Genomic DNA, 18,902 nt, shown 5'->3' with positions numbered 1-18,902 from the left:
AATGATATACCCATTTGAATGCAAATGAATAGCAAGGGGAGATAAGAAAGCCTTCCTTAATGATCAGTGCAAAGAAATAGAGGAAAACGATAGAATGGGAAAGACTAGAGATCTCTTCAAGAAAATTACAGAAAACAAAGGAAATATTTCATGCAAAGATGGACACAATAAAGAACAGAAATTATATGGATCTAACAGACGCAGAAGATGTTAAGAAGAAGTGGCAAGAATACACAGAAGAACTGTACAAAAAAGATCTTTATGACCCAAATAACCATGATGGTGTGATCACTTACCTAGAGCCAGACATCCTAAAATGCAAAGTCAAGTGGGCATCACTTAGGAAGCCTCACTATGAACAAAGCTAGTGGAGGTGATGGAATTCCAGTTGAGGTATTTCGATTCAAAAAAGATGATGCTGTGAAAGTGCTGCACTCAATATGTCAGCAAATTTGGAAAACTCAGCAGTGGCCACAGGACTGGAAAAGGTCAGTTTTCATTCCAATCCTGAAGAAGGGTAATGCCAAAGAATGTTCAAACTACTGCACAATTGCACTCATCTCACACACTAGTAAAATAATGCTCAAAATTCTCCAAGACAGGCTTCTGCAGTTCGTGAACCATGAACTTCCAGATGTTCAAGCTGGATTTAGAAAAGGCAGAGAAACCAGAGATCAAATTGCCAACATCTGCTGGATCATCAGAAAAGCAAGAGAGTTCCAGAAAAACATTTACTTTTGCTTTGTTGACTATGCCAAAGCCTTTGACTGTGTGGATCACAACAAACTAGAAAATTCTTAAAGAGGTGGGAACATCAGACCACCTGACCTGCCTCCTGAGAAATCTGTATGCAGCTCAAGAAGCAACAGTTAGAACTGGACATGGAACAACAGACTGGTTCCAAATAGGGAAAGGAGAAGGTCAAAGCTGCATATTGTCACCCTGCTTGCTTATGTGCAGAGTACATCATATGAAATGCCAGGCTGGATGACCCACAAGCTAGAAATAAGATTGCTGGGAGAAATATCAATAACCTCAGATATGTGCATAACACCACCCTTACGGCAGAAAGCAATGAAGAACTAAAGAGCCTCTTAATGAAAGTGAAAGAGGAGACTGAAAAAGTTGCCTTAAAATTCAATATTCAGCAAACTAAGATCATAGCATCCGGTCCCAACACTTCATGGCAAATAGATGATGGAAACAGTGATGGACTTTATTTTTTGGGGTTCCAAAATCACTGCAGATGGTGACTGTGGCCGTGAAATTAAAAGACACTTTCTCTTTGGAAGAAAAGCTATGACCAACCTAGTCAGTTCACTTCAGTCGCTCGGTCATGTCTCACTCTTTGCAAACCCATGAACCGCAGCACGCCAGGCCTCCCTGTCCATCACCAACTCCTGGAGTCCACCCAAACCCATGTCCATTGAGTTGGTGATGCCATCTAGCCATCTCATCCTTTGTTGTCCCCTTCTCCTCCTGTCCTCAATCTTTCCCAGTATCAAGGTCTTTTCCAATGAGTCAGCTCTTCGCATCAGGTGGCCAAAGTATTGGAGTTTCAGCTTCAACATCAGTTCTTCCAATGAACACCCAGGACTGATCTCCTTTAGGATGGACTGGTTGGATCTCCTTGCAGTCTAAGGGACTCTCAAGAGTCTTCTGCAACACCACAGTTCAAAAGCATCAATTCTTTGGTGCTCAGCTTTCTTTATAGTCCAACTCTCACATCCGTACATGACCACTGGAAAAACCATAGCCTTGACTAGATGGACCTTTGTTGACAAAGTAATATCTCTGCTTTTAAATATGCTGTCTAGGTTGGTCATAACTTTCCTTCCAAGGAGTAAGCGACCCACCTAGAATTGAGCACCAGAGAATTGATGCTTTTGAACTGTGGTGTTGGAGAAGACTCTTGAGAGTCCCTTGGACTGCAAAGAGATCCAACCAGTCTATCCTAAAGGAGATCAGTCCTGAATATTCATTGGAAGGATGATGCTGAAGCTGAAACTCCTTGGCCACCTGATGCAAAGAACTGACTTGCTGGAAAAAACATTGATGCTGGGAAGGATTGAAGGCAGGAGAAGGGGACAACAGAGGATGAGATAGTTGGATGGCATCACCGACTTGATGGACAGGAGTTTGAGTAAGCTCTGGGAGTTGGTGATGGACAGGGAAGCCTGATGTGCTGCAGTCTGTGGGGTCGCAGAGATTTGGACATGACTTAGTGACTGAACTGAACTGACTGAAATGTTTTTAAAAGAGTTTTAGTCTCTCTTTTTTGAACTCTAATGTATTTTATCTGATCCCTTCTAAATGGTTTTCTACGTGCATGCATGTCTCTTCCTATTAGATTTCATACACCTAAGTACAGACCCATGGCCATAGCATCTCTCTAGGGGTTCTTAGCTTTTCAGTGAATTTTTTGATAAGTAGATAATATTATTTATTCTGGTAGAATTTTTTTAAAGAGTAAAACAAATCTGTAATTTCACTATTCTCTATTTTAATCACATCAATGACATTCGGAATGAAACTTAGCCTTTGGAGTCAAGGAGTAAATTCATTAACCTACCTAGGAGGCTGTTAGAATTTATACTAGTACTTGCAAAATAAATTAGTTGTAAGTGGAGAAAATTTTGCTCAATTTTATCTCTGTAAGGCCCTGTTTTAAAGTATCAGTGGAGCTAAAGCCTTGGGTTTTGCAGCCTTCTCACTGACCTTTACTGGTTGTATAAGCTGTTCTTTACTGAAATCCCATCTGTGTTGAAGCTGTGTTCTGCCAGCTTTCCTACAAAACTGATAGTAATTCCATGCCATTCAATTCAGTTCAGTCACTCGGTCGTGTCCGACTTTTGCAACCCCATCGACTACAGCACGCTAGGCCTCCCTGTCCATCATCAACTCCCGGAGTTTACTCAAGCTCATGTCTGTCAAGTCGGTGATGCCATCCAACCATCTCATCCTCTGAGGTCCCCTTTTCCTCCCGCCTTCAATATTTCCCAGCATCAGGGTCTTTTCAAATCAGTCAGTTCTTCTCATCAGGTGGCCAAAGTATTGGAGGTTCAGCCTCAGTATCAGTCCTTCCAATGAACATTCAGGACTGATCTTAAGGATGGACTGTTTTGATCTCTTTGCAGTCCAAGGGACCTTCAAGAGTCTTCTGCAACACCACAGTTCAAAAGCATCAATTCTTCAGCACTCAGCTTTCTTTATAGTTCAACTCCTATATCCATACCTGACTACTGGAAAAACCACAGCTTTGATTAGATGGACCTTTGTTGGCAAAGTAATGTCTCTGCTTTTGAATATGCTGTCTAGGTTGGTCATAGCTTTTCTTCCAAGGAGCAAGCGTCTTTTAATTTCATGGTTGCAGTCATCATCTGCAGTGATTTTGGAGCCCCCAAAATAAAGTCTGTCACTGTTTCCATTGTTTCCCCATCTATTTCCCATGAAGTGATGGGACCGGATGCCATGATCTTCGTTTTCTGAATGTTGAGCTTTAAGCCAACTTTTTCACTCTCCTCTCTCACTTTCATCAAAAGGCTCTTTAGTTCTTCACTTTCTGCCATAAGGTTGGTATCACCTGCATATCTGAGGTTATTGATAGTTCCCCTGGCAATCTTGATTCCAGTTTGTACTTCATCCATCCCAGCATTTCTCATGATGTACTATGCATATAAATTAAAAGAACAGGGTAACAATGTACAGCCTTGATGTACTCCTTTTCCTATTTGGAACCAGTCTGTTGTTCCATTTCCAGTTCTTTTTTTTTTTTTTAACTTTATTTTACTTTACAGTACTGTATTGGTTTTGCCATACATCAACATGAATCTGCCACGGGTGTACACGTGTTCCCAATCCTGAACCCCCCTCCCACCTCCCTCTCCATACCATCTCTCTGGGTCATCCCAGTGCACCAGCCCCAAGCATCCTGTATCCTGCATCAAACCTAGACTGGTGATTCATTTCTTATATAATATTATACATGTTTCAATGCCATTCTCCCAAATCATCCCACCCTCTCCCTCTCCCATAGAGTCCAAAAGACTGTTCTATACATCTGTGTCTCTTTTGCTATCTCGCATACAGGGTTATTGTTACCATCTTTCTAAAATTCCATGTCCAGTTCTAACTGTTGCTTCTTGACTTGCATACAGATTTTTCAGGAGGCAGGTCAGGTGGTCTGGTAGTTCCATCTCTTTAAGAATTTTCTACAGTTTGTTGTGATCCACATAGTCAAAGGCTTTGGCATAGTCAATAAAGCAGAAATAGATGTTTTTCTGGAACTGTCTTGCGTTTTTGATGATCCAGCAGATGTTGGCAATTTGATCTCTGGTTCTTCTGCCTTTTCTAAATCCAGCTTGAACATCTGGAAGTTCACAGTTCACACACTGTTGAAGCCTGGCTTGGAGAATTTTGAGGATTACTTTAAGCATGTGAGATGAGTGCAATTGTGCGGTAGTTTGAACATTCTTTGGCATTGCCTTTCTTTGAGATTGGAATAAAAACTGACCTTTTCCAGTCCTGTGGCCACTGCTAAGTTTTCCAAATTTGGTGACATATTGAGTGCAGCACTTTCACAGCATCATCTTTTTTGAATCAAAATACCTCAACTAGAATTCCATCACCTCCACTAGCTTTGTTCATAGTGATGCTTGGTAAGGCCCACTTGCCTTTGCATTCCAGGATGTCTGGCTCTAGGTGAGTAATCACACCACTGTGATTATCTGGGTCGTGAAGATCTTTTTTGTATATTTCTTCTGTGTATTCTTGCCACCTCTTCTTAATATCTTCTGCTTCCTTTAGGTCCCTACCATTTCTGCCCTTTATGTGCCCATCTGTGCCTGAAATGTTACCTTGGTATGTCTAATTTTATTGAAGAGATCCCACGCTGTTATTACCCACTAGATCGTTCAGGAACATTCCCTATCGTGAGGCCAGTGGTTCTCCAGCCATGGTAAACATCAGTCCCCTGGTGCTTGTTAAAGAGTCTCGATGCTGCTTCTTCCCCAGATGGATCCTGGGTGTCTGTGGTCAAAATACTTTCTGGTGGTCCTGGAGCTACTTTATGGGAACCATTGCCATTGAGTCTGAAATTTATTTTGAATGGGATTTTGTGATTTTTAAAATTATGACTCTTCTAAAAGTTGTGACTCATTCTAAGTGTTTTTAAAAGCAGTGTTATCGATATGTTTATAAATTCTCTTTAACATTGCAGAATCTGTACTGAATTATGTGGCAGTGTAGATGTAATTATAAAATACTCTTTTTGCTGTAGTTTTATTGATCTAGGGCATATTAGCATGCCATTTTAAAGAAAATGGTTATTTGAAAAAAATCTCCTTTTTAATAAGCTCCTATCAGGAATGAAAACAAAAAAAATCAAATTGCAGTATTTTTTATGCTGTTACTTCTTACATACCCAACATTTATCTCCACTTAGTCCATCCTAAAGGAGATTAGTCCTGAGTGTTCATTGAAAGGACTGATGTTGAAGCTGAAACTCCAGTACTTTGGCGATCTGATGCAAAGAACTGACTCATTTGAGAAGACCCTGATGCTGGATAAGTTTGAGGGCAGGAAGAGAAGGGAAGGGCAGGAGGAGAAGGGAATGACAGAAGATGAGATGGTTGTATGGCATCACTGACTCAATGGACATAGGTTTGGGTAGACTCCGGTAGTTGGTGATGGATAGGGAAGCCTGGTGTGCTGCGGTTCACGGGGTTGCAAAGAGTTGGACACGACTGAGTGACTGAACTGAACTGAATCCCATATTTTGTGTGACTGTGTTGGAAAGAAATTTTAGGTATTTGAAGATACAGTTTAGTGTGCCTTTATTACCTCTTAAAATGGGCAGTATTTGATGGTGTGAATATTAGTCTCAAAGGTGGATGAAGCAATGAATTTTTTAATTACCAAAGACTTTAAGGATTAACTTCCACATCAGATGTTTTTCTAAATGTACGTTCTCTGAAAATAAAAAAATAATTGACAATACACAGTAGTCTAAGGCAAATTTTTATGAATTAATTCCAGCTAAATGAGTGAATTACATATTCCAGTGAGGTCATTATAATAATGCATGTGTGTTAATATTCAGTATAAGGACCCTTACCCACTCCTCCTTTTTTGTTTTGCAAATACCTCTTTTATAAAATGGGTCTTGCATTGAAAGGTTGAAAATTATGGATCTTGATTTGTAATTTGATCAATGATAAGAATTCCTTTAAAATGCCTTAATCTATTCTTTCTGTTTCTTTTTTTCTTAGGGACTTTCTCCCTCGAGGGTCAGGCATTGTAACTAGAAGGCCTCTAGTGCTGCAGCTGATTACTTCCAAAGCAGGTAACGGAAAAGGATGATTGCTACATGGATGACTGTATCTGTGGTACCTATTTTCTCATTGCTGGGTTTTGGGTCGTAGCAGCAGGAATGTTTTGGTGACCATTAGCTGCTGATATGTTTCTCTAAAACACTCCCTTTTTCATTGCTTTTAAAATTCTTTTTATTACATTTCAATTCCTTTTATTACATTTATTCTCATTGTAATATATCTGTAATTTTACAGTGTGGCATAACTTCTAATACCCCTTTGGTATGCTTGCTTCCTGTGCCTATATATGTGTGTGTGTGTGTGTGTGTGTGTGTCTGAGAATTTTTTAAAAGTAATTTAATATCCATCTGAGGCTAAGAGATAGACAGGATCCAGGTTGGACATTTCCAGTCAGCCAGCCGCTTCTTTGTGTTTTCTGAGTCAAGAGATAGGTGAGCTCCAGGTTGGAAATTCACAATCAGCCAGCTTCCTCTTTGCAATTCCTAAGACAAGAGATAGGTAGACTCCATTTGAGGAATTTACACCAGCCTCCCATTTGCTCTCGAAGATGAATATAACAGCAGAAACAAGGTAAATAGCCAGTCTTTGTCTCTTGTTAACACTTCAAGGGAATAATCATGGCAAAGACAAAGAGAGGCAAAGACCCTTCTGAGAAAAAAGATAAGGGAGTTCAGTTCAGTTCAGTTCCTCAGCTGCTCAGCCGCGTCTGACTCTTTGCAACCCCATGGACTGCAGCATGCCAGGCTTCCCTGTCCATCACCAACTCCTGGAGTTTGTTCAAACTCATGTGCATCAACTCAGCAATGCCATCCAACCATCTGATCCTCTGGTTGTCCCCTGCTCCTCACGCTTTCAATTTTCCAGCATCAAAGTCCTTTCCAATGAGTCAGTTCTTCGCATCAGGTGGTCAAAGTATTGGAGCTTCAGCTTCAGCATCATCCTTCCAATGAATATTCAGGACTGATTTCCTTTAGGATTAAATGGTTGGATCTCCTTACAGTCCAAGGGACTCTCAAGAGTCTTCTCCAACACCATGTTCAAAAGCATCAGTTCTTTGGCGCTCAGCTTTCTTTATAGTCCAACTCTCACATCCATACATGACTACAGGAAAAATCATAGCTTTGACTAGATGGACCTTTGTCAGCAAAGTAATGTCTCTGTTTTTTAATATGCTTTCTAGGATGGTCATAGCTTTTCATCCAAGTAGCAAGCATCTTTTAATACATGGCTGCAGTCACCATCTGCAGTGATTTTGGAACCCCAAGAAATAAAGTCTGTCACTGTTTCCATTGTTTTCCCATCTATTTTCCATGAAGTGATGGGGCCAGATGCCATGATCTTCGTTTTCTGAATGTTGAGCTTTAAGCCAGCTTTTCCACTCTCCTCTTTCACTTTAATCAAGAGGCTCTTCTTTCTCCCATAAGGGTGGTGTCATCTGCATATCTGAGGTTATTGATGTTTCTCCTGGCAATCTTGATACCAGCTTGTGCCTCATCCAGCCCGGCATTTCGCATGATGTACTCTGCATATAAGTCAAATAATCAGGGTGACAGGATAAGGGAGACATTACACATTTGCATAAAGTCTCCCTGAAATAAGAAGTCAGAGGATAATTCCAGGCCGTAATGAGTCTTGCTTCTCTCAGAAGCCTTTACTTCGAGATTCATCTTGACTGAGGGGTGTATACACACCCCAGGGAAGGGTCCCAGGTTATGTCACATGTGGTAAAAGGAACCAGATATGTGGCCTGAATGAAGACAAAGACCTGGAAAAACTGCCTTACAGAAATGACCAACAGCCTCTTTACTGCACTCCTCCTCACCAGGGGGGACGCCCACACCCTTTCTCTAAGTGTGCATCTCTGCCTTGCTTCTATCTCAACTAAACAAGTTGTTTTTCTATGTGCTGTCCCACTTGTGCTGTGTCTCTAATAATAAACGTTTTACCTGCATTTACAGTTTCTGCCTCTGCGATACATTCATTTTTCACTGGGGGCAAAGATATAGGGAAAAACACCTTGTAGCTGCTAGCCCTTGCTGGTTTGGTGGCTAGGATTCCTGATTTTCATCCAGGCTACCCAGGTTCAATTCCCGGGCAGGGAACTAAGATCTTGCTTCATGCTACTCTTCCAAAGAATAGCAAGGAGAGATAAGAAGGCCTTCCTCAGTGATCAAGGCAAAGAAATAGAGGAAAACAACAGAATGGGAAAGACTAGAGATCTCTTCAAGAAAATTAGAGACAGCAAGGGAACATTTCATGCAAAGATGGGCACAATAAAGACAGAAATGGTAGACCTAACAGAAGCAAAAGATATTAAGAAGAGGTGGCAAGAATACACAGAAGAACTATACAAAAAAGATCTTCATGACCCAGAGAACCATGATGATGTGATCACTTACCTAAAGCCAGACATCCTAGAATGGGAAGTCAAGTGGGCATCACTTAGGAAGCATCACTATGAATAAAGCTAGTGGAGGTGTTGGAATTCCAGTTGAGGTATTCCAAATCCTAAAAGATGTTACTGTGAAAGTGCTGCTCTCAATATGCCAGCAAATTTGGAAAACTCAGCAGTGGCCACAGGACTGGAAAAGGTCAGTTTTCATTCCAATCCTGAAGAAGGGCAATGCCAAAGAATGCTCAAACTATGGCACAGTTGCACTCATCTCACATGTTAGTAAAGTCATGCTCAAAATTCTCCAAGCCAGATTTCAACAGTACATGAATCGTGAACTTCCAGATGTTCAAGCTGGATTTAGAAAAGGCAGAGGAACCAGAAATCAAATTGCCAACATCTGCTGGATCATCAAAAAAACAAGAGAGTTCCAGAAAAACATCTAGTTTTGCTTTATTGACTATGCCAAAGCCTTTCTGTGGATCACAACAGACTGTAGAAAATTCTTAAAGAGATGGGAATACCAAACCACCTGACCTGCCTCCTGAGAAACCTGTATGCAAGTCAGGAAGGAACAGTTAGAACTGGACATGGAACAACAGACTGGTTCCAAATAGGAAAAGGAGTACGTCCAGGCTATATATTGTGACCCTGCTTATTTAACTTATATGCAGAGTACATCATGAGAAACGCTGGGCTGGAAGAAGCACAAGCTGGAATGAAGATTGCCAGGAGAAACATCAGTAACCTCAGATATGCAGATGACACCACTCTTATGGCAGAAAGTGAAGAGGAACTCAAAAGCCTCTTGATGAAAGTGAAAGAGGAGAGTGAAAAAGTTGGCTTAAAGCTCAACATTCAGAAAACGAAGATCATGGCATCTGGTCTCATCACTTCATGGCAAATAGATGGGGAAACAGTGGAAACAGCAGCAGACATTATTTCTTGGGATTCCAAAGTCACTGCAGATAGTGCCTGCAGACTTGAAATTAAAAGACATTTGCTCCTTGGAAGAAAAGCTATGACCAACCTAGATAGCATATTAAAAAGCAGCGACATTACTTTGCCAACAAAGGTCCATCTAGTCAAGCCATGGTTTTTCCAGTGGTCATGTATGGATGTGAGAGTTGGACTATAACGAAAGCTGAGCACAGAAGAATTGATGATTTTGAACTGTGGTGTTGGAGTAGACTCTTGAGAGTTTCTTAGACTGCAAGGAGATCCAACCAGTCCATTCTAAAGGAAATCAGTCCTGAATATTCATTGGAAGGATGATGCTGAAGCTAAAACTTCAATACTTGTGAGTTAAGGGAATGACAGAGTATGAGATGGTTGGATGGCATTACCAACTCATGTCTATAGACATGAGTTTGAGTAAGCTCTGGGAGTTGTTGATGGAAAGGGTAGCCTGGTGTGCTGCAGTCTATGGAGTTGCAGAGAGTTGGACACGACTGAGAAACTGAACTGAACATATTCATGCCACTGTTCTCTGCTGCCTTGCCAAGATCACATTGAATATGCATGTTGTTGACTGAAAAAAAAAAACATGCACATGCAACCTAACAATTGAACGCTGTCTTTGTGTGTGAGTGGGATGAAAAAGAATTTCCAAACTTGAGGCAGAATGAGGGAAGAATAAAATTTATTAGAGTGGGAGACACGGTTAGAACAGCAGGCCAGCTCAAGGGAGAGCCAACCCCTCTCATGGGGTATTAGCCAGTTGTTATAGCCCAAGGACAGAAAAAATTCCTACTGAAAGGGTGGCATTTGATGATTGGTTAGTTTATTATAAGATGGGTAATAGGGTGAGTATTTTACCCAACATATAGGATCAGGTAACTGCTGGTTTAGATTCTGAGGCTCAGGGCAACAGTTGCTGTGGTGCTGGGAGTTCCAGAGATTTTTGTTCTGTGACCTTGGTGCAGGGCTCCACACATATGACCTTGGTGTAGAGCTCCACAAGAATTATGTTGTTTTTTTTTTTTTTTTGGTGGGAATTTTTGCAATTTCAAGCTCAAGAGACGGTATTTCAAGTATCCCTGAGATAACTACTCCAATGAGGAAAGGGGGAAGCTATGATACATAGGAATTCTGCAACAAAGGGCAGGTAGAAGGAACAATGGAGAAGGCAATGGCACCCCACTCCAGTACTTTTGCCTGGAAAATCCCATGGATGGAGGAGCCTGGTAGGCTGCAGTCCATGGGGTCGTGAAGAGTTGCACACCACTGAGCGACTTCACTTTCACTTTTCACTTTCATACATTGGAGAAGGAAATGGCAACCCACTCCAGTGTTCTTGCCTGGAGAATCCCAGGGATGGGGGAGCCTGGTAGGCTGCTGTCTATGGGGTCGCACAGAGTCAGACATGACTGAAGTGACTTAGAAGCAGAAGGAACAAAGACTACTGTTAATAAAAGGAAACTAGATATCTCACGTTTAAGGAATTTAGGGCTTTTCTATGTATGGGAAGATCTGGGCTCAATGAAATAATTTCTTTGACATGCACTTCAGCTATCTAGGGCCAATATCTTGTTTTCACATCCTGAGTTTCCTCAGGGCTCATCTGTTCACCCTGTGGTGGTGGCTGCCAATTGCTGATGACTGTGACATCCTTTGTGTACTGATATGGCACACAGTATTCCATTTATCAATACGTATGGTGTGTGTGTTATTCGATCCCTGGATTGAGAAGATCCGCTGGAGGAGGGCATGGCAACTTGCTCCAGTATTCTTGCCTGGAGAATGCCCAGGGACAGAGGAGCCTGGGGGGCTACAGTCCAGTGGGTCACAGAGTTGGACACGACTGAGTGACTAAGTACACACACACAACACAGGTGTATTTGTATCTATATCTATATATGAATTTGTATCTAATGTACTGTTTTGCCCCTCTCAACACCATAATAATTTGATAGCAAATGAGCTTTGTTTTCATTTTTTGTTTCTCTGTAACCAGTGAAGGAAAGTTATGACCAGCCTAGATAGCATATTAAAAAGCAGGGACGTTACTTTGCCAACAAAGGTCCTTCTAGTCAAGGCTGTGGTTTTTCCAGTAATCATATATGGATGTGAAAGTTGGACTGTGAAGAAAGCTGAGTGCTGAAGAATTGATGCTTTTGAACTGTGGTGTTGGAGAAGACTCTTGAGAGTGCCTTGGACTGCAGGGAGATCCAACCAGTCCATCCTAAAGGAGATCAGTCATGAGTGTTCACTGGAAGGACTGATGTTGAAGCTGAAACTCTAATACTTTGGCCACCTGATGTGCAGAGCTGACTCATTTGAAAAGACCCTGATGCTGGGAAAGATTGAAGGCAGGAGGAGAAGGGGATGACAGAGGATGAGATGGTTGGATGGCATCACCGACTTGATGAACATGAGTTTGGGTGGACTCCGGGAGTTAGTGATGGACAGGGAGGCCTGGCGTGCTGTGCCTCATGGGGTCTCAAAGAGTCAGACACGACTGAGCGACTGAACTGAACCGAACCAATGATGTGGAATTTTGTGTGTGTGTGTATTTATTTGGTATTTGTATTTCTTCCTTTGTGAATTGGCTATTTTTATCTTTCCCCATTTCTTTTTGAGGATTTTGCTACTTTTCCCAGCAATTTCTTTGAATGTTTAAGATTGAAGCACTTGTAGTGTTCATGTCTCATAATTAGTAAAAACCAAGGTCGTGGAGATTTACCTTTATGTTTTCTTCTAATAATTTTATAGTTTTGTTCTTACACTTAGGACTTTGATCCATTCTGAGTTAATTTTTATATATTGTACAAAGTAAGAACTTCATTTTCTGCAGGTATATTGTCTCAGCATCATTTGTTGAAAAGACTATTCTTTCTCCATTGTATGTTTTTTGCACCTTTATTGAAAATCAATTTGCCATAGATATATGGGTTTATTTCTGGACTTTAAAGTCTATTCAGTTGATCTATATCTCTCTATTTGTGCCTATATCATACTCTCTCCTTTTTCAAAACATTTATTTATTTTCGGATGCCCTGGGTCTTTGTTGCTGCAAGCTATCTCTAGTTGTGGCAAGTGGGGACTACTCTCTAGTTGCAATGCATGGGCATCTCATTGTGGTGGCTTCTCTTGTTGCAGAGAATGGGCTCTAGAGTGTTCAGGCTTCAGTAATTGTGGCACATGGGCTTAGTTTCCCCTCTGTAGATGGATTCTTCCCAGAGCAGAGATTGAACCATGTTCCCTGCTTTGGCAGGTGAATTCTTAACCCCTGGACCATCAGGAAAGTCCTCATTCTTTCTTAATTACCTTTACTTTGTATTAAGTTTTCAAACTGAGAATGAGTTTTTCTACTTTGTTTTTCCTTTTCAAGATTGCTTTGGCTATCCTGAATCTCGTAAAATTCTATGTGAATGTGAGAATTGGTTTGTCTTATCCCAGCATTGCAAGATTGATTTAATATATGAAAATCAAGTATTATATCACATCAATTGAATGAACACAGAAGTTACAGGATCATCTCAATAAGCTTAGAAAAAAGCATTAAAGGAAACCTACACCCTGTCATGAAACACTTGTCAAATTAGGAATACAAAGGAACTTCCTCAAGGACATGTATCAAAAACTCACAGCTAACATCGTGCTTAATGGTGAAAGATTGAATGCACGAGGATATCCACTATTGTCATTTCTACTTAGTGTTGTACTGGAAGTTCTAGCTAGGGCAGTTGGGCAAGAGAAAAAATAAAAAGCATTCATATTGGAAAGGATAGAGTAAAATTATCTCTATTTGCAGATGATATAATCAAGTACATAGAAATTCTTAAGAAAATCAGTAAAAAACTATTAGAACTAATAAATTAGCTTTGCAAGGTTAGAGGACACAAGATAAAGATACAAAAATTAACTGTATTTTTATATACTTGCTATGCACACTCAAAAAATTAAAGTAAGAAAATAATTCTCTATACAATAGTATCAAAAAGATACACTACTTAGGAATGTATTTAACAAAAGAACAGCAAAATTTATACTCTGAAAACTACAAACTATTATTTAGATAATTTGAAAAATATCCCATGTTCACTGATTAAAAGACTTAATGGTAAGATGGCAATACTTTATAATTTTATCAGTAGATTGAATGCAATCCCTATATCAATTCAGGGTTTCCCAAGTGGCTCAGAGGTTAAAGCGTCTGCCTGCAATGCAGGAGACCTGTGTTCGATTCCTGGGTCGGGAAGATCCCCTGGAGGAGGAAATGGCAACCCACTCCAGTGTTCTTGCCTGGAGAATCCCATGGACAGAGGAGCCTGCTGGGCTACAGTCCATGGGGTCGCAAAGAGTCGGACATGACTGAGCGACTTCACTTTCAGGTGATGCAGTGGTAAAGAATTTGCCTGCCAGTGCAGAAGACTCAAAAGATGTAGGTTTGATCCTTGGGTTGGGAAGACCCTGGAGTAGGAAATGACAACCCAATCCTGTATTCTTGCCTGGAAAATCCCATGAACAGAGGAGCCTGGCAGGCTACAGTCCATGGGGTCTCAAACAGTTGGACATGACTCTTTGAGCAGGTAAATCACAACTCAGCTGACTTTTTGATAAAAATTGTAGATATTTTAACCCATTTTTTAATGTGAAAAAAGTCCAAGTCTAATCCAAAGGAATGGACTCAAATGATGTCATTTGGAAAAAGTAAATTGCTTATAAATCTACAATGTACCAGATATTATTTGAAGTTATGGAAATATAGCAATGGCTAGCCAAAGTCTCTGCCTCTCTGGTGATTTATAGTCTGGTTATATCATTTTTAAAATATAGAAGGTTTACCCTTTTTGGCTGTAAATGTAAACATTTATGTTTAACAAAAAGTAAATAGCATAATTTTTCCTTTCCATACATAAATATTTTTTTAACACTTAGTTCTGAAATTTATTTTCATGTATGAAGAAATAATTTTTTCCCAGTCTCCTCTATCTTATATTCTATTCTTATTGCAACCTATTTCTGACTATCTTATTAGTTTCATTGTGCCAACACTACAGTGTTGCACCACGCAGCATGGGGACTCTTTGTTGCCTGGCCCTGTAGTGGAAATGCAGAGTCTTAACCACTGGACTGCCAGGGAAGTCCCCACAGTGTTATATGTTTAGTGGGTTTATAATTTGCTTTAATATCTATCAGGGATATAGTCCTCCCCCCATTATTTATGGGTTCTTTTCTGTTGTGTCAAGGTTTAGAATAATTTTATAAAGACAAAATTATTGCCACTAGAATTATTTTAGCTTCAATAGATTCACTTAGAGAATAATTAATTTTTTTAATTACAGTATAATTGTATTGCAATGTTCTGTTAGTTTCTATGGTACAACAATGTGAACCAGCTGTAAGTATACATATATCTCCTTCCTCTTGAGGCTCCCTCCCACCCGCCATGACAATAATCAGTATCTTCAAAATATTCATTATTTTTTCCAATACAGGGACTATGCTATATCCTTTCATTTACTTAAATTTTATTTTAGTAAAATTCTAAAAATATAGCATCTATCCTTTTCTAGTTAGGATATTTATATTTATTTTGTTGTTCTTGTAGTTTGAATATGGTTTTATTCCATTATATTTTCTAACTCATTGCTGATCTGAGTAAAAGCTGCTATTTTTAATTTTAATTTTTAAAGTAAGCATCTTACTCTACATTTGACAGATTAAAATATTTTTAATTGATTCTCTTAGGTATTTTAGTTATATAGTAATTTCATTTGCATTTCTTAATTTATTCAGCAAGTACTTATCATGCAAATACTGGCATGGCTGAGAGAAGAGACTTATTGACCAGAATGTTAATAAGCTTTGTTGCAGTGGGGGCTTTCTGTTGAGTATTGACAGGGAGAGATGTTCTTATACGTTGGACTCTTTTCAGGAGGGACATCATGTGCTTCTCCTTATAGCCTTTTGTCAATAGTCTCTCAATCTTGTCCCTTCTAAGCCCTGATCGTTCTTTTACTACTTCCTGTTAATCAGTGAGGATCATACCTCATTCCTCTCCTCTCTCTTCTTGTGAAGTAGACTAGAAATTTACCCCTCATGGAAAACTTACTGTCCCCACAATCCTTCAGGAACCTCAAAATGAGACTTTTTCACTGCAGTACTCTAGCTGATGCCAGCTGAGAACTACCACCTCTTTTTTTTTTTTTTTTTTTTTGCCCTAAAGGCACATTGTTCATAGGGAAGTCTCTATGACTTCCAAGCCTATGACTATAGGCTTGGCTTGACGGAAGTCTAACGAAATGACAAAAAGAAAGAAGGGAATATACATGTCACTGTTCATGGAATTTGCTTGTGCCTTCAGATCCTAACTGGAATAAGTTCCATAAATACTACTGTGTCCTGTTAGATGCATTCATTCAACCAGTGTTTATTGAGTGATTCCTGTATATCAGACAAATACCCTTGTCATCATGGAGTTTGTGTTCTTAGAGAGAAACCAGCAGCAAGTGCCAAAAAAAGGCCAAACAAACAGAAGGTTAGGCGATGAAAAAAGTGAGTGTTCAAGCCATGATGGTATTTGTGTAGGCATAGGGAAGTTAGGTAATTCTAAGGTGGGAGCTGTTTGTTTGTTTGGAGTTTAACAGAGGCCAGTAGGAGTGGAGGTGGAATGAGTGAAGAAGGGTAGCAGGAGGTGGGGTAAGGAGGGACAGTGTTGCTGAAACAGGAAGAAAGCTGGTTGGGTAGTGTCCTGTGGACTGGGACCTTGAAAGGGAACATGATAGGAGGATTAGGGCCTTAAAGTGGGTGCCATTGAAAGAAACAGAAAGAAATGATAGAGTGATTCCGGGACTGAAAACTAGGCAAGGATAATTCCTGTACTCTTGCCAAGCATGAAGGGATACCTCTTCTATTCCTACCAAATGGAAAGAGGAAAATGTGGGGGAAACTGCAGGTAAGTCTGTACTTACTGCGGAGTCCTCCTTTGATGACTTCATTTTCTCTAGAAGTAGGAGACAAAGTATTTGCTGATAATGATTAGTTTATCTTTTTATTTCCACCAGTATATCTTTAATTTCTCTTTAATGCCCCATTACAGAACCAGGTTGTGCTCCTAGTTTGATGAAAATGCCTCTTGTGTTAAATTATGCATATGCTGTTTGCTATTTGTTTTGCCTTTTAATACTATTTAATAGTTCCTATTTAACTATCAAATACTATTTAATGGTTCCTAATAAGGAACTACTTTATTCCTAAATTTTAAAAGATTTAAAAAAATAACAAATAGGTATATAATTTTATTGAGTTCATTTTGGCATTTATTGAGATGATCTTTTATTTATTTTTATTTTTTATTTTTGGAGCCCCCAAAAATAAAGTCTGACACTGTTTCCACTGTTTCCCCATCTATTTCCCATGAAGTGATGGGACCGGATGCCATGATCTTCGTTTTCTGAATGTTGAGCTTTAAGCCAACGTTTTCACTCTCTTCTTTCACTTTTATCAAGAGGCTTTTTAGTTCCTCTTCAGTTTCTGCCGTTAGGGTGGTATCATCTACCTATCTGAGGTTATTGAGATTTCTCCTGGCAATCTTGATTCCAGCTTGTGCGTCTTCCAGCCCAGGGTTTCTCATGATGTACTCTAAATATAAGTTAAATAAGAAGGGTGACAATATACAGCTTTGGCGTACTCCTTTTCCTATTTGGAATCAGTCTGTTCCATGTCCAGTTCTAACTGTTGCTTCCTGACCTGCATATAGGTTTCTCAAGAGGCAGGTCAGGTGGTCTGGTATTCCATCTCTTTCAGAATTTTCCACAGTTTATTGTGATCCACACAGTCAAAGGCTTTGGCATAGTCAATAAAGCAGAAGGACAGATTAGGTCACTCTAAACTGTGACCCTAGACAGAACATTTAGTCTGACTGAAAAATGAAAGCCTAGAGCCACAGGAGAAAGCCAGCAAATTCAATGATTCACCACTACAATGAATAACTTACTGGTAACAACCTAATTTATCATTCATGATTCCTGGGGGCAGTGGGACAGTAGCTCAGCTTTTGATACAAGAGGTTTCATAAATCATTAACCTCTATCTTATTTGTACTCATCTCTTCTCCTAATCAAGCAAAAGCACAGTGAAAATCAAACTGGAAAGAACAATTTCAAACTTTAGAGTAAACTGTTTTTCAAATATCATGAAAGATGTTTACAACAAAAATGTTTTAACACATTAGCCTCATCTTCACCTTCCAACATTATCTGTTCAAAAGAAATTATAGGATTAATATATTTTCCCTTGAAGAGTTCTTTTTTATTTAATTTGAATCTGAGGTTTTTCCACAGCAGAAACAGGATCTTATGGATAAATATTACTTAAAATAATGAAATAGAGAATTAAGATATTCTTCATAGTATATCCACCCTTTCCAGATTGTAAGGATTTGCTTACATTGAAAAATATTTTTTAAATGACTAGGAATCAAAAGTCTACTTCTTTTTAATTTATATGAGAGATGATCTCTCTAGTCTCAGTTTCTTGCTTTCTTTTCTCATGAAGGGAAGAAAAATTCCATCAGAGTGCTGCTCATAAGCCATTGAATGTGTGTGTGTGGATGTTTGTGTGTGCTCAGCTGTGTCTGACTCTTTGTGACCCCATAGACTGTAGCCTGCCAGGCCCCTCTGTCCATGAGATTTTCCAGGCAAGAATACTGGAGTGGGTTGCTGTTTCCTTCTCCAGAGATGATCTTTTAGAATACTCAGATATGTTCACCTTGTGTGTGCTGTGTGTGCTCAGTTGCTCAGCTGTGTCTGACTTTTTGTGACCCCATGTGCTATAGCCTGCCAGGTTCCTCTGTCCATGGAATTTTCCAGGCCAGAATCCTGGAGTGGGTTGCCATTTCCTACTTCAAGGGTCTTACTTTTATAGATTTCTACATTTATTTGATTATAGTAACTTAATTCTTTTACTGTGCTTGAAATATTTTCACTAATTTACTTAGGTTATTTACATTTGTTTCTATACACATCTATCTTGTAGATGTTATAGTGTTATCAAGTGAAAGCTGTACTAGTCAGAATAAAAAAAATGAGTAACATTCTCTGTCTTTTGACTTCTGTTAGCTAGCCATGGGGTCGCTAAGAGTAGGGCACGACTTCACTTTCACTTTCATGCATTGGAGAAGGAAATGGCAACCCACTCCAGTATTTTTGTCTGGAGAATCCCAGGGACAG

The 18,902-nt window shown here is 39.7% G+C and overlaps 1 protein-coding gene across 9 annotated transcripts in view; it reads left to right on the top strand.

The window, feature by feature from the left end:
- The window catches only part of DNM3 (dynamin 3), a 641,139-nt gene that overhangs the window by 105,819 nt on the left and 516,418 nt on the right, over window positions 1-18,902 (top strand). For all 9 annotated transcript variants that reach the window (XM_040263496.1, XM_040263493.1, XM_040263497.1 and 6 more), the window contains exon 2: window positions 6,270-6,343. In XM_040263496.1, the coding sequence (XP_040119430.1) occupies window positions 6,270-6,343 (74 nt within the window). The remainder of the gene's footprint in view (window positions 1-6,269; window positions 6,344-18,902) is intronic.

This window comes from Oryx dammah, unplaced genomic scaffold (assembly GCF_014754425.2).
Source record: "Oryx dammah isolate SB20612 unplaced genomic scaffold, SCBI_Odam_1.1 HiC_scaffold_21, whole genome shotgun sequence".
In the NCBI taxonomy this organism is placed as follows: Eukaryota; Metazoa; Chordata; class Mammalia; order Artiodactyla; family Bovidae; genus Oryx; species Oryx dammah.
Note: the sequence above shows the minus strand (reverse complement) of the source record. Positions and strands in the feature narration are given on the sequence as shown.